The sequence below is a fragment of the Genypterus blacodes genome, unplaced genomic scaffold (genome assembly GCF_046128005.1).
Source record: "Genypterus blacodes isolate CSIRO-AG114 ecotype Tasmania unplaced genomic scaffold, CSIRO-AGI_Gbla_v1 ptg000032l_1, whole genome shotgun sequence".
Classification (NCBI taxonomy): domain Eukaryota; kingdom Metazoa; phylum Chordata; class Actinopteri; order Ophidiiformes; family Ophidiidae; genus Genypterus; species Genypterus blacodes.
The window spans coordinates 7,198,959-7,214,924 of record NW_027466845.1 but is presented as its reverse complement, the minus strand read 5'-3'; the positions used below and the strand labels follow the sequence as shown (position 1 = coordinate 7,214,924).

The following is a 15,966-nucleotide window of genomic DNA, read 5'->3' as shown; positions in this document are numbered from 1 at the left end:
TCACCATTTCCTCATCCTTCACACCCTTGTCTTTCCTCTCTAGACTGGTATGTTTCAGCCCACATTGACCACCAGATATGCCACTGGACTTCCAGAGGTACACATCGCTGCGACATAAGCCATTGTGCAGGTTAGGTTACCGTAAATTCTTAACAGACTCCGGTCCGACCATGCAATAACAAACTACACGCATCCATACAAAGTGTAACCCTCCACCTATGGGCCAGAGTGGAAAGCTGCAGACAGTAGACCAACCAGACAGCCACGGATCGTATATTGCTCTCTCCTGACACGACACACTCATATGGCTGTTTTTCCTTTCCAGTTGTGCACATAAAAATGAACTCACACATATGGTGGCGATACTACACATACAGGAGACAGAGGGGGAGAGAGAGAGAGAGAGAGAGAGAGAGAGAGAGAGAGAGAGAGAGAGAGAGAGAGAGAGAGAGAGAGAGAGGGAGGGAGTTTGACAGAGTTAGTGGTGTGTGTTGCCAGTGACCTCAGGAAGCTGAGTATTAATAGCCAGAGGGACAGCAGCCATCCCATAGCTATTTCTAGCTATGGCATCATACTGTGCATGTCTGTGTGAGAGCGTGTGTGTGTGTGTGTGTGCGCGCGTCTGTGCATGACTGTAAAAGACTGTGGCTAAACAATGTGTGTTTCAAGATGTCACAGAAGTCACCACAGCAGCTATTGATCTGTGTCTTACACCCTCTTTTACATTTGGTCATAACAGTGTGCTGAGATTGTAAACATAGAGTACAATTCTACATAAATGCGTTTATTGAGTTATAGTTTGAACATTCACAGTTTTATGACAAACATTGTTGTACTGCGCTTGAAATAAAACATTTGACCTGTTTCCAAACACTACTGAATGGAGGTCTGTGTGTAAAGTTGGGTTGGATAGTATAGAGAGGAAGAAATTAAAAGAAATGACGTGAAACTCAGAATTATTCATATATAACTTCAGAAAGGATGTGGTCATCATCTGCAGAAATGCAGCGATCATTTAGAGTATAACGCAAAAACAAACAAAAACAGTAGAGGATATATGATAAACAATTGTACAAAACATTGAGTTTGATTAAAAATAACTTGAAGGAGTATTTAAGGCCGCGGTTATGAGATTTACAAAACACAAAACTTGATAGATATGTTATCTTTGCCAGGTTTTGATCAGCCACACACACACCTGCCTACCAACGCCACATATAGACGTGGCATTGATGCACATTGCACTCATGGCCTTCACAGCCACACAGACACACACCCATAAAGAGACAAACACACATAAACATAAGGGGAGACAGAGAGACAGAAACACACCCTTCTTTCTCTCTCCCTCGCTCCCTCTTTCTCAAACACACACACACACACACACACACACACTCTCTCTCTCTCTCTCTCAGGGGACTAGAACCCCATAATTACCAAGCATTGGAGCCTGCTAACCACTAGCTGGTCAGAGTGGTCATGTGACGCTAGGATTGCTGGGGCCCAGCATGGAGACACATTTTCCTTCCATGCAGATCGTGGGTCAGTACACTGTGTACAGGTTACAAAGGGAGCTCATCTATGGCCACATCAGAGCTTAATGGTGGTGATGTGTTCCATCACACAGCTTCCCTGAATATCACAAAAGTTATTTGCTTTTCATTTTGGTACTTCTCCATTGCACGATTGCATTGATCCTTTTTATGTACAGACAAGTTTCGAATTGTACCAATTGTATTGTTATGCTGATTAATTGATTCATTCACAGAATGTATCCAAAAGGAAAGGCACATATTCCATCACTGGTCAGCATACCATCAGCACTTTGACAGTGTGGCAGGAGTTGAATATGATCCCATTTAGTCACAGTTCATGGGCACTTTTACTTGGAAGCTCAGTGCAGCTGTCTGAACACAGAGAGGCTTGTTGGATGGTTGGACTAAGGAGGTTAAGTAATGTTATGAGGCTGGTGCGAGGCAAGGCGAGAAGGGTGAAATATGAGCGAGGCGAGAAGAAAAACAAGATGGAAATGCAAGAAAGAAGAAAGAAGTGCAAAAACAGAGAGAAGAAGCTGAAAGAACTGAGTTAAGAAAAGAGTCTGGTAAATTATTACCCACCCCCTGTGGTCAGATGGACTCCATTCATCTGAAATATAATCAATTTTCCAGAGCTGCAGAAATCAGATCCTGCAGGGTTGTGGAGAGGAGCTGTTTTTACAGCTGTTTATTCTTACAGAGCGACAGAAAGAAAAAGAAAAAAGATGATCAACACATGGTTACTGTTCCCTGGTCATATCAAAGAAAATTGTGTATGTTTCCTGTAATCAAAATAACATCACAAATTGACGAATTTCGAAACATTTGAGACAAATATCAGTCACACATTTAAGATGAAGGGAGAAACAACAAAAGACAAAACACAACAGGTTGAGGTTGGCGTTGGCTCAATTCTTATCATTTGTCTACTTCTCTTGCAAATAATGTTACATATCAAAATAAAATATTACATTAATTGCAAAATGTAGAAGGAGAAGAAAAAATGTACTGGGCCAGGTTGTAAAAATGATTGAAGTCATAAAGCTTTCCAAAATGCTGATCATTAACCAAACATAGTTGTAAAAATCCCCAGATTGGAAAACACACATTTTTCTCTGAGACACACACACTTGTATGAGATGCATGATTAACCAAAAGTGTGCAATCGTCACACGAGACTCAAAGACTCAAACACAAGCCAGCTAAGAGAAATGAAAAAGCATTTTTAGTAGCAGTTTTATTAACACCCGCACAGTTACAATGCAGTGTGGAACAGCATGACAACCAGGAGGAGCAGAGACGTCAAAGAGACGCTTTGTTGTCTCCAAGCGCTGTTCAAGTAGTACTCTGCTACCTTCCTGTTGGGGTTTGGACCAGTGAACCACATCTGCATGCAGCGGCCCGTGGTATTGGAGAGGGTGGTGTACAGGTAGGAGCGGGACCAGATTCCCTCACACATGGACTTGGGCGTGGGGTAAATGTTGGTCCATTTTTGGCACTTTTTGTCCCTTGGGCATTTGTTAGTGCCTGAGAGGGAGAGGAGGGAGAGAGAGAGAGAGAGAGAGAGACAGGAAGGGTGGGAGAGAGAGGGAAAGAGAGAGAGAGAGAGAGAGAGAGAGAGAGAGAGAGAGAGAGAGAGAGAGAGAGAGAGACGAACATGTATGAGCCAGAATGTATGCATTTATGTTTGCCTATGTGTGACTGTGTTTGCTTGTGTGTGTGTGTGTGCTTGTTTCCTCTCACCTGAGCTCCAGTCCCATCCGTTGTGCCAGTTGCTCTTGCAGGTGAGCTCGTTCTTGCAGTCCTCCCACCAGCTGTGGCAATCCTCCTTACACAGAGGCACGTCCAGGATCCGTTCCTTACGCCAGCTCTGGTCCACCTACACACAGTTGCACAGTTGATTTTTTAATGAGGATTCTGTTTCTATTTCTAAAAATGTGGGGGAGGCAGGAGCTCCGTCAGTAGGGCTTCCGCTTGGGAACCGGAGGGTCGCCGGTTCAGGTCCCAGCTGAGGTGCCCCCGAGCAAGGCACCGAACCCCCAACTGCTGAAGAGAGAGGCAGAATGGATGTGACGCACTTTTTGTATCCAGGGTCCCAAGTGTGGCGAGCACTCGTAGAAGCAAGTGTCCTGAATGAAATGTTTCTTGCACTGTTGGCTCATGATGCCGCAGTGGTTCCAGTTGAAGTTGTACAGGTAGGATCCATCTTTGTGGCCCTCTTCAGTGGTGTTGGCCATGCAGCATGCATTGGATGCCCACGGTGAACACTGCAAAGAAGAATTTTTTTTATAAATAGGCGTTTTTAAGGCAGTAGTACAGTCATGTGCAATTCCGGTTGATCTACACTTATTTCCTGTTTCTCTTATCATTTGACTAAGGTATTGTATTTGTGTTGTGTATTTACTTCATGCTCATTTAACCTCATTCTATCTGAAGTTCATTAACGGTTACACTTACAAGCACCTTGTAACTTGTTAAGAAAGGTTCAATACAACTAAAGTTCCTTCTTCTTGTTCATCTTCACCTGTTGATAAAGTTTTCCCTCAGGGCCCGGCTCCACTTTGTGGTGTTTGGCATCCATGCACATGTTGAGTTTGTCAAGAGACGTGACGCCACCGACGAGGGCGAGCAGCAAGGCCGGGACAACCCACATGGCTCTGGAGCAGGGAGCAGACCAACACAGGTGCATGGCACATTCGGATTTTCAGTCGACTATTTAACATGACATCATATACAGACATGTCAGGTAGCATCCAGTCTCTTCTATATGCGTAGCAGTTATTTGAAGAACACAAGATAAACCTTTACGTTACCAACAAAAACCAACACTTTCTACTAAATTTACCAGGAGTGCAGTCAGGGATAGTTTTAGTATTCACAAGGTTAATGGTTGGCACAACTCAACAAAATCATCTTATGCAGAGCAAGGGTGAAGGACAGCTGTCGCCACAACAGAACAGCAGAACTGATATGGAACAAAGTGGAACAAAACGCAAATAAAGCAAAGCAATGACCACTGTCCTACATCCAAGTGAATGAATCGATGGACTACATTTGATTTGTATAGCACCACTCCATTCATTCAGCTGCGGCTCAAACTGTTTTACAGGAGCAATTTATTGATAAGAACAAGGTCAGACAGAAACAAGATGAAAAAAGGGACTAGTAGTTGAAGTGTGAAGGTAAAAGGAGCACAATAAACAGAGAAGAAGAACCTTTGAGACAAATGTGGGAGAGTTTAGAGCTTTTGATTATTTTTTAAGATTTAAGATTTAAGATTTAAGATTTGAGATAGTTTATTCAAGTCATTTACACTCATCGTTTTGCCTGTTGCATTTTGCACAAGACTAGTAAAGAATAAAAGCAAATAAAAGAGATTTCCTTTACCGTATAAGATTCCTTGATGATTCTGCTACTGAAGCGTCTGCGTTGTCTGTGTATGTTCCCTCTGCTCCCGTGTCACACACTTCTGTAGCCGAAACACAGATACTCTATCTGCATGTGTGTGTGTGTGGGGGGGGAGGCCCTAGCGTGCTGCTGCCCCAGCTGCAATTATCAAATGTATGAAATTGGTTGACCAAGAATTTCCAAAGTCCAAAGTCTGTGTTGTGTGTAAGTTTGAGAAAATGAGGGTGAGAGGGAAGTGATGTATGCATGTGTGTGTGTGTGTGTGTGTGTGTGTGTGAGTCTGCGTATGTTCATATGTTAATCTATTTTATTACGTCTTAACAAGGTTCCTTATCTCAAGGTCTGCCCATTGTTCACAAACCCACACACACACACATAGGTTTATGGTCACTATTTGATGTCAATGTGACCAAGAACAAGAGTAAAAAAGTTAAGAGGTCTTCTGATTCCACTTTTTGAAAGGACCGAAATTCAGCCATAAACCAAAGTCTATAATGGAAAACAGCAAAAGAGAGCAGGAAGAGAGAGAGGAGGATGGCAGCAAAGTGTTTAAACATTAATTAGAGTGCTAATAATTAACTACATATTTGTATGACATGATTATCACCATGGTTAGTATATTGTATGTCACGATGACACAACTCAAATGTGTATTAATAAATGCACATATTGAAATGAAGGAAGTTTAAATGTTTATGAAAGTATGTTTATTGGAATTGATGATGATATTGGAGCAAAGTACATTTGTGTAAGTAACGTCCAGCTGTTGCTCGGGTTATTGCTGACTAAGGGTACTATGACCATGTTCCATTTACAGACAAGATTCAACCAAAGGGACAAAAGATGAATAATGTATAATGAACATGTGAAGTTTGGTTTCTTTAATGAGGCTAATATGACAAATAAATACAGGTGAAGCGCACATAAAGTTAACAGTTAGTGAGGATTGGACACAATTGTATTTAAAGTTGTGAGTCAATACACAAGTGCATTGCCAAGTTACAGCCTCTCTTGGCAGCTCTGCCATCAAACCCATTGCCATGTGACAAGCGAATGGTTTGAAATATAGAGAATCCATTTGATAACTTTTTGTTTGTTTCTGCTGAGGTCTAAAGGTCATTTGGTCAAAAGTTGGTGATGACTGGACAGAATTTGTGTGATTGTATAGTGCAGGCGTGATCTCAGAGAACTGAGCACCCTTTTCTAAGTTCAGACACTGAAACTTCCCTTCCCTTGACTACAGGAGGTGAGAGTCAAAATAGTGAAGAATTACTTTAAAATAGTGATGTGTCCTTTCCTGTCTAGGCTTCGAAGCGCGTGTCGAATAATTCAGGAAGATTTTTGCGAAGCGCATATCGAGGCCGGTGTTGGTGACGTATGTGGTGACGTTCGAAGCCTCGCGAACCTGCCGTACGACGTGACTGATTCAGGAGCGAGTTCGCCGAATTGGCGCGCGATTCGATGGGCAACGAAACGCAATCGATCCCGCGGCTGACGCGCGGCTCGGCTCGAGTGCTTACTGATTTTTCTCTTGGTGTACAAGATTTTCATATTGTAAAATAAACATCTAAAATGCATAGGTCCATATATGGCAATACAGACAAAAAGTGGTCCGATTATAACGTAACGTCAATGTTCCAAACATGAAACATTCTAATGTGCGGGCGCAGTCTCAGAGTTTTACTGACAGAAGCACCATGGATGCAGGGGAGCGTAAAACTTAACGAAAATATGAAGATGAACACCGTAGGTTTTGCGCTGCTTCGCTGTTGTCTCTCTGTTGTCCACTTGATATCGCAGTAGAGCAAATGAAGCACGATGGAGATTCGGTCCACGTGTCAAAAAAAATGGATGGAAAGCTTCAACACTTCATGAAGCTCATCTCGCCATCACTACTTTAGAAGTAGATTCTACTGGGGAGTAAAAGTAGTAAAGGTAAACTTTTCACTCACTTGATCTTATCTGGCTCAGTTTTGGGTGTCAGACTCAACATCTGTCTGTCTTTCACGGTCACTGTTTTTCACCCCCTCCCCAGCTCGAGCTCCAACTCCTCTTTAATTTGGGAACATTTTGGGAAGTGACTACTCAGTATTGGGCGTGTGTTTTTATTGTCGTGGCTGATTGATGTATACATCAACATAGTACAATTTACTGCGTTAATAACTTAGTTACAAGTAGTTTTGCTTCACTTGGCTACCGCGACACAAAGCGGAACCTTTGCGAAGCGACACACGGCTGCAAAGGGGAACTCCGGATACACTTCTGAGTGACCACCACAGGCTTCCGGTCTTGTCGGTTTTTAAATTTTTGTTTGTGTCCCGCTGAGAGAAAACAGGTAATTCAGCTCTGATCAATCGGGTTTTAAGATTAACAACTCAGTGTGATTAGAACACTGTTTGACGCTGTGTGACGGCGCCATCTCAGTGTTTTGATTAAACTGGATATCTTTGTTCTGAAAATCGGCACGTTAGCTAACTGTTTGTTGACGTCACGTTTGTAATTTATGTTTAGGCCAACAGAGACGGACACACGAATAACCTTTTAGTGTCTCCAGTCATTTTGACAGAATTAACTTGATCGGATTTGGTTTTAAACTGCCACTCCAAACCTCCATAAAAGTTTGACTTGACAGAACTACAGATGTGGTTCGGCCCTGCCTCTTTTCTACTTATTTCGAGTACAGTCTTTCGTGTCTGCGAGAGGAGGAAATCCAGATATAACACTTAATTAAATGTCCTGATGTTGCTGAAAAGAAATTGTTCAGGAAAAACAAGAAAGGTACAAAACTAATCTGAAACGATTTACAGGCAGAGCAAGTTCACAAGCCAGAACCTGCTTTAAAGGATTTGTTAATGTATCGAAGTCACATTCTAAGCAAAGAAAAAGATTGATTTTGACTACATATATTTAACATTTACCCTGATGGACCAGAAAATGCTGCATTCAGACTTCCTGAACCTGTTTAACATGATGTTTTTGTTGTCATCTCCGTGTGTGTGTATGTGTTCAGCCTGCAGGCATGTCCACTCTCTTCCCTTCTCTGTTACCCCGCATCACTGAGTCGCTGTGGTTCAACCTGGACCGGCCGTGCGTCGACGAAACGGAGCTGCACCAGCAAGAGCAGCAGCATCAAACCTGGGTACATAATGCTGCTCCCACCTATACACACTCTCTCTCACACACACACACTCAAGCTCTTACACAGACAGGTACACACATAAGCTTACATTCTGCCTCTCATGTAACTGTTTTCCCATTTGACACTTTATCAACCTTCAAAAAACCTGCAGCACATGAAGGCAACACTCAGATAAACGTTCATCCAGCTCAAATAAAAACTATTCTGTCTGTTGTGCTGTAGATTTTTAGATGTTATTTCTCACATATGAAGTTTTTGTTCTTACCTCAGTTACAGAGCATCGCTGAGAAAGACAACAACCTGCTGCCCATTGGGAAACCGCCCTTTCAGGTATTTGTGTCACCTTTAAACGTTACATAATGACTCATCAAAGTAACAACTAGCAGATCTAAACCTTTTATAGTGAAAGTGTGGCTCCGACTTTCTGTGTCAAAGTAGTAAACACGGATCACATGTTTAATCAGACGCCTGCGTAATTTAATTCACTCAGATTTGTTTCATATTGTCCAGTAAAGATTGGCAGCTCATTTGTTTGTTTCTTGTGCCTTTCACTGTACACAGTCGAATTACGACGAAGAGGAAGAAGAGGACGACGAGGATGAGGAGGACAGCGAAGAAGACTCTGAAGATGAAGAAGACATGCAGGATATGGACGAGATGAACGACTACAACGAGTCACCGGACGACGGCGAGATAAATGAGGTCAGGGGGTCACAAACTTTATCGCCAAGAAGTTAAAAGAAATCAACCCACTTATTGAACTGAATTTGTCATTTTAAAAAATCTGGCTCCCTTTTGTGTCTGTTAGGTAGACATGGAGGGACCCGACCAAGACCAGGACCAGTGGATGCTTTAGCCCAGAAGACTTTGGAGTCTCCGTCAAGCTGTCTGGAGTTTCCGCTACATGAACCCTGGTTGCTGCCCCGTCACTCGGTGCCACAGATACGATTTCATATTGGTGCAAACAGCGAGAAACAGACTTGAATCAAAGTTTGCACCCTGATAGTGTGTTTGGGGGGAGGCTGGGTTCAATCCAGCTTGTCCGCCTGCAGGAGTCGGAGCGTCGGTGGACAGTCGGTGTCGGCGTTTACGAACTCAGAGGCTACGTTGTCAAAGTGCTGACGGGGTTGTATTCATAGATGCACATCTGGCTACACACGTCATGTTTTGTTTGTTAGCGTTTTAGTGGCAGTGGATGCTTTTACACAATTAATTTATAACAGTTTAAGATGCATACACACACACACACACACGCACACGCACACGCACAGACACTGATCAACTCCCAATGAGGTGAACTAACACACGACATCATCATCATCATCAGCAGTGTGTTCTGTAAAGATCACATGCAGGACTTTGAAGCTTTATTCAAATAAATATTTTTTATTAACCCTGGTTTCATATTTTTGCTTCGTTTAAATGCTTTTAAATGAATGCAGATCTATAATAATGATGATGCACTGTAACATGGAGGGATGGATTCATATTTGTTGATACATTATGTCATGTTTATTAAGTGCAGTTGTAATATGGGTTGTTTAATGTGCAGTTGCGAACGCCTTGATATTGAGTCAAATACTGAGTTTGATCTATGTGAGCATTTAGAAAAATGTATATGTTCAAAACAGAGGGACTCGAATTGTGCAAATATCCTTAATAAGTATAACTTTTCATCTGATTTATGCCAGAGCCACACGTTGTTTCCTGTTGTTCAACTATTTTTCAGTTATATTTCCAACCACAAGGTGGCGCTGACAGACATTCCTCCTCGTCAGACAAGGGACGATTCTCGAAGGATTTTTTCAGCCTGCATTCTCAAGAGGTCAATACATTTATAAGGTTAGGAGTAAAATTATGTAGCCTGCATCTATACGACCATATTCATACAAAATGGAGAAAGTACGTAGGATGTTTGTGTAGAATGCAAGTCAGAAAAGTCCTTAGAGATTCACCCGATGGAGCAGCTGAGGTCCGCTGAGCTCTGATGCATCTCTGACTTACTAAATGCTGACATACTGTGGTTATTGGCTGAATTGGATCCGTTTGTAGGAGTGAGTACTTCTAAACGTGCAGTGTGTCCTCCTGATATCCGCCTGGCTCTGTGTGACCTAGTTGACTCCCATGTACACCAGCTCAGCCATCCCGTCCCTGATGCCCCTGCTGTACTCCAGCATGGCCTGGTGGATCTTCCACTCGTACAGGCCGCTCTTACGGATGTGTCTGAGGAACTTTGGAGCCCCGGGGAACAGAACGTTGTCAGCCACAATCATGGAGCCCTTCCCCAACAGACCGGAGCCCTCCAGCATCTGAAACGCACAGAAGGCAGTAAGATGTGACGGGAGGTTACATATCCATTCGACATGTAAGCATCCTTCTATCTTCACTCTAGTCACCTGCAGGTCAGGACGGTAGCATTTCTTCCAATGGTCCATGAAGACAAAGTCCAGCCTCTCTATGCCGTAATCAGACCGCAGCTGGGGAATGACCTCATCTGATGGTTGCACAATAAGCTCCACCTGGAAGACGTAACACAGTCCATGAAATCTTTTGCACCTTTTGAGAACCTTTATTGTAGAGTTGTCATTGCATCCTGATAAGAATCCACAAATTGAGTGCACTGTGTATAATACCACGTCTCTGTAGCTCCTCCTACTGATGGAATCTGATTCGGGCAAAAGCTTGGAACCTAAAAACCCCACCAGTTACCACAAAGGGCATCACTTCCTCAACTGTCAATCATGCCTCGTGTTCTCAGGTGAGAGGTATAGATCATGTTAATCACCACTTCCAGATCATGGATGTGTATGTGAGTTAAATGTGTGTTTCCGAGCTCTCACCGTGTCGTCGTCGAACCCTGCCAGGCGGAGGATTTTCTCAGCAATGGCGGCGTTCTTTTGGTCCATCTCCACGCTGTAGAGCCTGGCGCCCAAAGGCAGAGCCCGCGCAATCCGCACAGTGCTGTACCCGCAGTGAGCGCCCAGCTCCAGCACCGTCAGAGGACTCTGCTCCATCAGCAGCCGGTCCAGGATCATCCCTACACACAAAGGAATCACACACACTTGTTAAGTCTTTAGATTCATGTATTGGTGACTTGTTGTTGTTTCTGTTATCTTCCTCTTCCCATCTCAGATCGTCCTCTGACCTTTTTTAGGCCCGATGTTGCTGATGTACTCCACCTTGCTGCACCAGGCGTCGAAGGCGTTGAGGATGCTTTCGGGGTCTCCGGGGGTGGCGTGGGTCAGGACGTACTGGTAGGCTCGCTCCTCGCGGCTCAGCCCAGACCTGCAGTCGTGCCACACCCTGAGCAGCACCGCCCGGTAGAACAGCACAAAGTAATAGCGGTACCTGATGATGAGGGTCAGCAAAAGGGGGAGGAAGGCCAGGCCAATAGCAGCAGACACCATCCTATAGCAAGGACATACAGAGACAGACGCAGCTAGTGTTAGTGTTAGAAGGTTTTTCAAATAATTCCTCTGGGTGACATTTTTGAAAATATTTATTTAGAGGAGATTATATTGATATGTTGATATATTGAGAGGGTCAGAAAGCCCAGTACCAACAATGGCAGCGTTGCAATTAGATGACTCATCAGTTCTGATGTTCATAGTTTACAATTGTTTGAAAGGCAAATTCCTCAGTTATAGTTCATTCATTTGGGCAGTAATGTCAATAAAACTCTTATCTTACATTTATTATTACAAAACTACAAATGGATCACATATATCCATTGTCAAAAGGACAACACACTTACTGTATGTGACAGTAACGCATATCAGGTCAAAGAGAGTAATTCACCAATTACATAAACAAAAAGTGTTTTCTCAAAATGATTACACACATTTTGTTGCAGATCTGTCGCGCTGCGCCTTTTAAATAGACAATGTATACGGATCTACACACAAGCAAGCAGTTCACACAACACCCAGTATGCTTCTACAGCCTCATGTAACTGTAGACACGGCAAGCAGGACACACAACATTTAACAACTGCAACAAAATACATGCACCAAAATGAACTCTCTCTCTTTCTCTCTCTTTCATGACACTCACCTGTTGTCTAACGTTTGGGGAAGGCAACAAAGCTGCGAAGGTATAAGCCGAGATGAATGTGGCTCCACAGATTACACAACTGAGGTGTGTGTGTATGTGTGTGTTGCAGAAGGTAAGAGAGACCAGAGCATATGAATAATTTAAACATCACATGCATGTATTTAAATCCTCCAAATATTCTCAACAAACATAAACTGTAATATCACGTAACCTCTAGTTGTTGTCGTTGTGGATCACACACACACAAACACACACAATTTGTGTATTGTCCAGATAATTAGATTATCTCTGACAATGCGGGGCAGACAGCAGGAGAGTGAGGCAGTGTGAAAGAGATATTTGAGATGAGATCAAGTTAACATCAACAAGTGTGTGTGTGTGTGTGTGGATAAGGAGTCCAGTTTCTCCCTTCACTCAGTCATGATAGAAGAATCCAGAAAAACACAAACACCGGTAGTGTAACTAAAGGTCATTTATGGAACAATCCCACACAAATCAATACTTTAAAAATACAAACTCAGCAACTCATCAATCAACTCAATATTTTAATATGTACAGCAAAGCACTTCATGAAAAATGTCACAAAATGTTAAAATGTGGGGTTTGCAGGTCTATTATATGTGTGTTGTGTGCTTGTATATATTGTGTTAGTATTAAAGGGAAGTATATAAAGGAATTCATGTATTTATACAAACACATGAGGTGGAGTGAGCAGCAAAACTACTCAACATCATGTGGAGAATGTGGAGTTATGTTCCCTCTTCTATTTTCTGGGAAATGATGAAAACGTGACCATGAAGCAACTTAAACAGAACAGGAAGTCATTTCTAGAATACACAAACGTGGCTCCAGGCAGTGATATGGCACTTTTTGCGGGGACAAACTGTATAAATAGAGTTTGACAGATTGCACTTTTGCAGTTTTGTAACGTGTGCTCTTGACTGCCTATGCCTCTAAGCAAGGCATTTTAAGGAGAGCCCTGATGAATTTCTTTAACTCTCTGTCCTCTCTGGTCCACTTTATGAGCCGGGTCACAACCAGCCGTCCCTCCTCGGCCTGAGCCAGAGCCAGGTACCATCCGCCCTGAGCCCCTTTCCCCACCTTCCCTCCTTTCAAAAGTCCTTTCCCCATTTGTCCCTCCTCTAACCCTGCGTCGTCTTCGGTCTCAGCTGAGTCCAGCCCGGGGCACGTACAGGTGCTGCCTTCTTGCAGCCACAAGGCATTATGGGCCATCGCGCCACCGATCCCTTCGGCCCTCTCCGCGCCCCCGCCGGCCCATCTCAGGATGCGACTCCGGGCCTGAGGGACCAGCTGACGGTCTCCTCCCACCTTCGACACACTGCCCAGACGCATCTTAAACGCTGAGACACATAGAGAGTGAACACCTAGTTAACACGTGTCATTTCACACACATTGTAAAACAGCTCATCTATATACGGGAGATAATCCATGACGTCGTCTGTGTAATGCTGGAGTAATACAAATCTATTCACGAAGACTGTTTCATTTTCTAAGTCCCATGATGTGGTGATTCTCACCGTACGGGCTGCTGCAGAAGTTGTCCTGGATGTCCGTCTCTCCCTCAGCAGCCAGACTACAGGCATCGCAGATAACACTCCCTGAGGATGGAAGTGGAGGGGGGGTTAGACGTCTGCATGTTTGCAGCGTGGGTGAAGGAGACGGTGATAGCCCCGGAAACATTTGAATGGGGTTGGTGGTGCTGTTATCTCTGAGTATTGATTGGAGACTTTTGTGGAACTGGCACTCAAGAGGATCCAAGAAAACAATCAATAATGAGCATAAATATCAGTAACAACAAACTCTACACAAATTCATATTTTTCTGAGATTATTTAGAGGGTTGTCATCCCCAGAACTGAAAATTCTAACTTTTTAAAAAGTTTTTTCCAAACATAGAATCTTTAAAATTGTTTGAAATCCACATAGGAAACTTTGAAATGACTAAATTAACCGTTTCTGCCGTGTAGACACATTTGACCCACTCCCTGACCTTTGGCGGACTCCTCCTGCTTGACCTCCTCCGCGGTCCGGGCCTCCTGCTCTCCGGTTGCCGGGATACACAGCTGAGTCCCGCGGGGGAACCGGGTGCAGTTGAACATCTCGGGCCAGGGGAAGCCGAAGGCGCTCATGACGGGCACGCAGCCGTCCCGCACGGCCTCGCACAGGCTCCTACACGGGCTGACGGGCCCGCTGAGCTCCGGCAGGCACACCGGGGCGAACAGCGAGCACAGGAACTTCTTAGTGTCCCGGTGGCAGAGCTTGGACACCAGCGGCAGCCAGGCGGCGGACTGCTGCTGGGCTTCTTTCAGCGTGTCGTGGCCCAGCAGGTTAGGGATCCGCATGTGCCGGTAGCCGATGCCGTGGCACAGGGTCAAGGTGCTGGGGACCGGCTTACACACCGAGCGTACCGAGGAGCTGAAGCCGAGCGACGGTGGCCCGAGCTGGGCAGGAGCCGCGGTGTCAGAGGCGGTACAGAGTTGAAGCAAACAAAGCAGGACGAAGCTCAAGGCGGACATGTTGCTCTGTAGCTCTCTCTCTCTCTCTCTCTCTCTGCGTAATACAACAACAAACTGAAGTGAGCAGACAGAGCCGCCACATCTGTCTGGACCTGAGCGGCCTGGAGGTGTAAACAAAGAGGTGTGTGTAGGAAATGGGGGGTAAATGAGAGGGCAGGCGCCTCCCAGTCCCCCATCCACCCCGGGCAGACATGGTTCCGCACTGAGCCACCACCGGCTGTGTTTACTACCAACCACTCAATTACAATGTGCAAAAGCTTTAATAATGACTCATTTGATTTATTTCCAAGCCACTTTTTTCGACTATTTATTGGATGAAGGATGAAACGTAAGAAACAATCCTTTTTAATGGATTTTTTTAGGGTTAATTGTATTTATTAGTACTTTAAGTGGTAAAGTTCCAGCAAAAATTCAAAAACAAAGTAAAATAACACAGGATATCATTTCTGTAGCTGTTTTTTGAGAAATTACACAGAATTACACAGAATTACACAGAATTATACATCCACAGAATGTGTGTATACTGTCGCACTGTGTCTGATGCTGTTTTTGCTTTATGCGAGAACTGAAGAAGTGAAATAAGTCTTGAGAAATCCTTGCTGCAGGGCCAGACTGCGGTAGAGCTGGAAGTGGCATGTGTGGAAAATCTGTCATCACACTCAGCCAGAGGGTGTCAGAGAGAGAGAAAGACCCTTTCATTTTCTGGTGCAACACCAAACAAGCCTGATCACGTTCCCTTCATTTGCCTTCACCTGGTGTTATGATTTTAAACAGAGGGAGGTGATTTATCTTTCCAATGCATTTCTTCCAAATGCTATCTAATGCCTTAGACTGCCGTTTCTCCTCTGTGGGTTGAGCATTTCCTGTGACATACACTCATGATCAGACCACAAATGACTCGTGCCATGAAGTTACTAAAAAGACACATAAGTGAAAAAAATAACACAGAGCAATAAAAATGTTTCATTATAGGTCAAATGTGTCATCATTGAAGCTGAAAGTGATTGAACCATTAACAAAGAGTACAGTAAAATAAAAACTCATTCAGGCCATATTTCTAAAACTAAACAAACTACACACACACACACACACACAAACATCCTCCTTGACATTATGCGTTGTGCGGAATGGCGGCAAATCCATCTAGCTCTGTTTTTAATGTTATTTTAATGTGTTTTTAGTTCTTTTCTACACTTCATTATCTATAGTGTGCCTGCCTGCCTGCCTGCCGTTCAAAGACGCAATACCCCCGTCACGTGACGCGGTCCTGCGTGGCCTCACCGAAAGCGGAAGTG

The 15,966-nt window shown here is 43.9% G+C and overlaps 4 protein-coding genes across 5 annotated transcripts; 1 reads left to right on the top strand and 3 right to left on the bottom strand.

Annotated features, from left to right (window-relative positions):
• Positions 1-2,430: 2,430 nt before the first annotated feature.
• folr (folate receptor) lies at positions 2,431-6,968 on the bottom strand. The gene is made up of 6 exons (XM_076146545.1): positions 6,896-6,968; positions 4,923-5,081; positions 4,060-4,192; positions 3,614-3,802; positions 3,279-3,414; positions 2,431-3,062 (listed from the first exon to the last, which is right to left on the bottom strand). The coding sequence occupies exons 3-6, from the start codon at positions 4,186-4,188 to the stop codon at positions 2,791-2,793; spliced, it is 726 nt and encodes a 241-aa protein (XP_076002660.1). The 5' UTR covers positions 4,189-4,192; positions 4,923-5,081; positions 6,896-6,968; the 3' UTR covers positions 2,431-2,790.
• anapc15 (anaphase promoting complex subunit 15) lies at positions 6,109-9,421 on the top strand. Of its 2 annotated transcripts, none has more exons than XM_076146546.1 (5): positions 6,109-6,189; positions 7,954-8,082; positions 8,353-8,412; positions 8,644-8,784; positions 8,891-9,421. In XM_076146546.1, exons 2-5 carry the CDS (start codon positions 7,963-7,965, stop codon positions 8,936-8,938), a joined length of 369 nt encoding a protein of 122 aa, XP_076002661.1. In that variant the 5' UTR covers positions 6,109-6,189; positions 7,954-7,962; the 3' UTR covers positions 8,939-9,421. The 2 variants fall into 2 exon arrangements, with proteins under 2 accessions (XP_076002661.1, XP_076002662.1); XM_076146547.1 differs by lacking the exon at positions 6,109-6,189 and adding an exon at positions 7,244-7,278.
• Positions 9,422-9,559: 138 nt separating this feature from the next.
• tomt (transmembrane O-methyltransferase) lies at positions 9,560-12,225 on the bottom strand. Its single transcript, XM_076146543.1, has 5 exons — positions 12,136-12,225; positions 11,228-11,490; positions 10,923-11,119; positions 10,479-10,601; positions 9,560-10,391 (listed from the first exon to the last, which is right to left on the bottom strand). Exons 2-5 carry the CDS (start codon positions 11,487-11,489, stop codon positions 10,194-10,196), a joined length of 780 nt encoding a protein of 259 aa, XP_076002658.1. The 5' UTR covers position 11,490; positions 12,136-12,225; the 3' UTR covers positions 9,560-10,193.
• Positions 12,226-12,608: 383 nt separating this feature from the next.
• On the bottom strand, positions 12,609-14,803 carry sfrp2l (secreted frizzled-related protein 2 like). Its single transcript, XM_076145901.1, has 3 exons — positions 14,146-14,803; positions 13,674-13,754; positions 12,609-13,496 (listed from the first exon to the last, which is right to left on the bottom strand). Exons 1-3 carry the CDS (start codon positions 14,669-14,671, stop codon positions 13,081-13,083), a joined length of 1,023 nt encoding a protein of 340 aa, XP_076002016.1. The 5' UTR covers positions 14,672-14,803; the 3' UTR covers positions 12,609-13,080.
• Between the last annotated feature and the right edge of the window lie 1,163 nt (positions 14,804-15,966).

Coding starts and splice junctions, on each gene's coding strand:
- folr (XM_076146545.1), bottom strand. CDS start 4,188: ATGTGGGTTGTCCCGGCCTTGCTGCTCGCCCTCGTCGGTGGCGTCACG. Junction 3,415..3,613: donor TGGGACCCTGGATACAAAAA/GTGCGTCACATC, acceptor AACTGTGTGTAG/GTGGACCAGAGCTGGCGTAA. Junction 3,063..3,278: donor CGGATGGGACTGGAGCTCAG/GTGAGAGGAAAC, acceptor TCTCCCTCTCAG/GCACTAACAAATGCCCAAGG.
- anapc15 (XM_076146546.1), top strand. CDS start 7,963: ATGTCCACTCTCTTCCCTTCTCTGTTACCCCGCATCACTGAGTCGCTG. Junction 8,083..8,352: donor AGCAGCAGCATCAAACCTGG/GTACATAATGCT, acceptor TTCTTACCTCAG/TTACAGAGCATCGCTGAGAA. Junction 8,413..8,643: donor TTGGGAAACCGCCCTTTCAG/GTATTTGTGTCA, acceptor CACTGTACACAG/TCGAATTACGACGAAGAGGA.
- tomt (XM_076146543.1), bottom strand. CDS start 11,489: ATGGTGTCTGCTGCTATTGGCCTGGCCTTCCTCCCCCTTTTGCTGACC. Junction 10,602..10,922: donor CAGGGTTCGACGACGACACG/GTGAGAGCTCGG, acceptor TACGTCTTCCAG/GTGGAGCTTATTGTGCAACC. Junction 10,392..10,478: donor GCTACCGTCCTGACCTGCAG/GTGACTAGAGTG, acceptor TGTGCGTTTCAG/ATGCTGGAGGGCTCCGGTCT.
- sfrp2l (XM_076145901.1), bottom strand. CDS start 14,671: ATGTCCGCCTTGAGCTTCGTCCTGCTTTGTTTGCTTCAACTCTGTACC. Junction 13,755..14,145: donor GCAGGAGGAGTCCGCCAAAG/GTCAGGGAGTGG, acceptor TTCCATCCTCAG/GGAGTGTTATCTGCGATGCC. Junction 13,497..13,673: donor CTTCTGCAGCAGCCCGTACG/GTGAGAATCACC, acceptor TATGTGTCTCAG/CGTTTAAGATGCGTCTGGGC.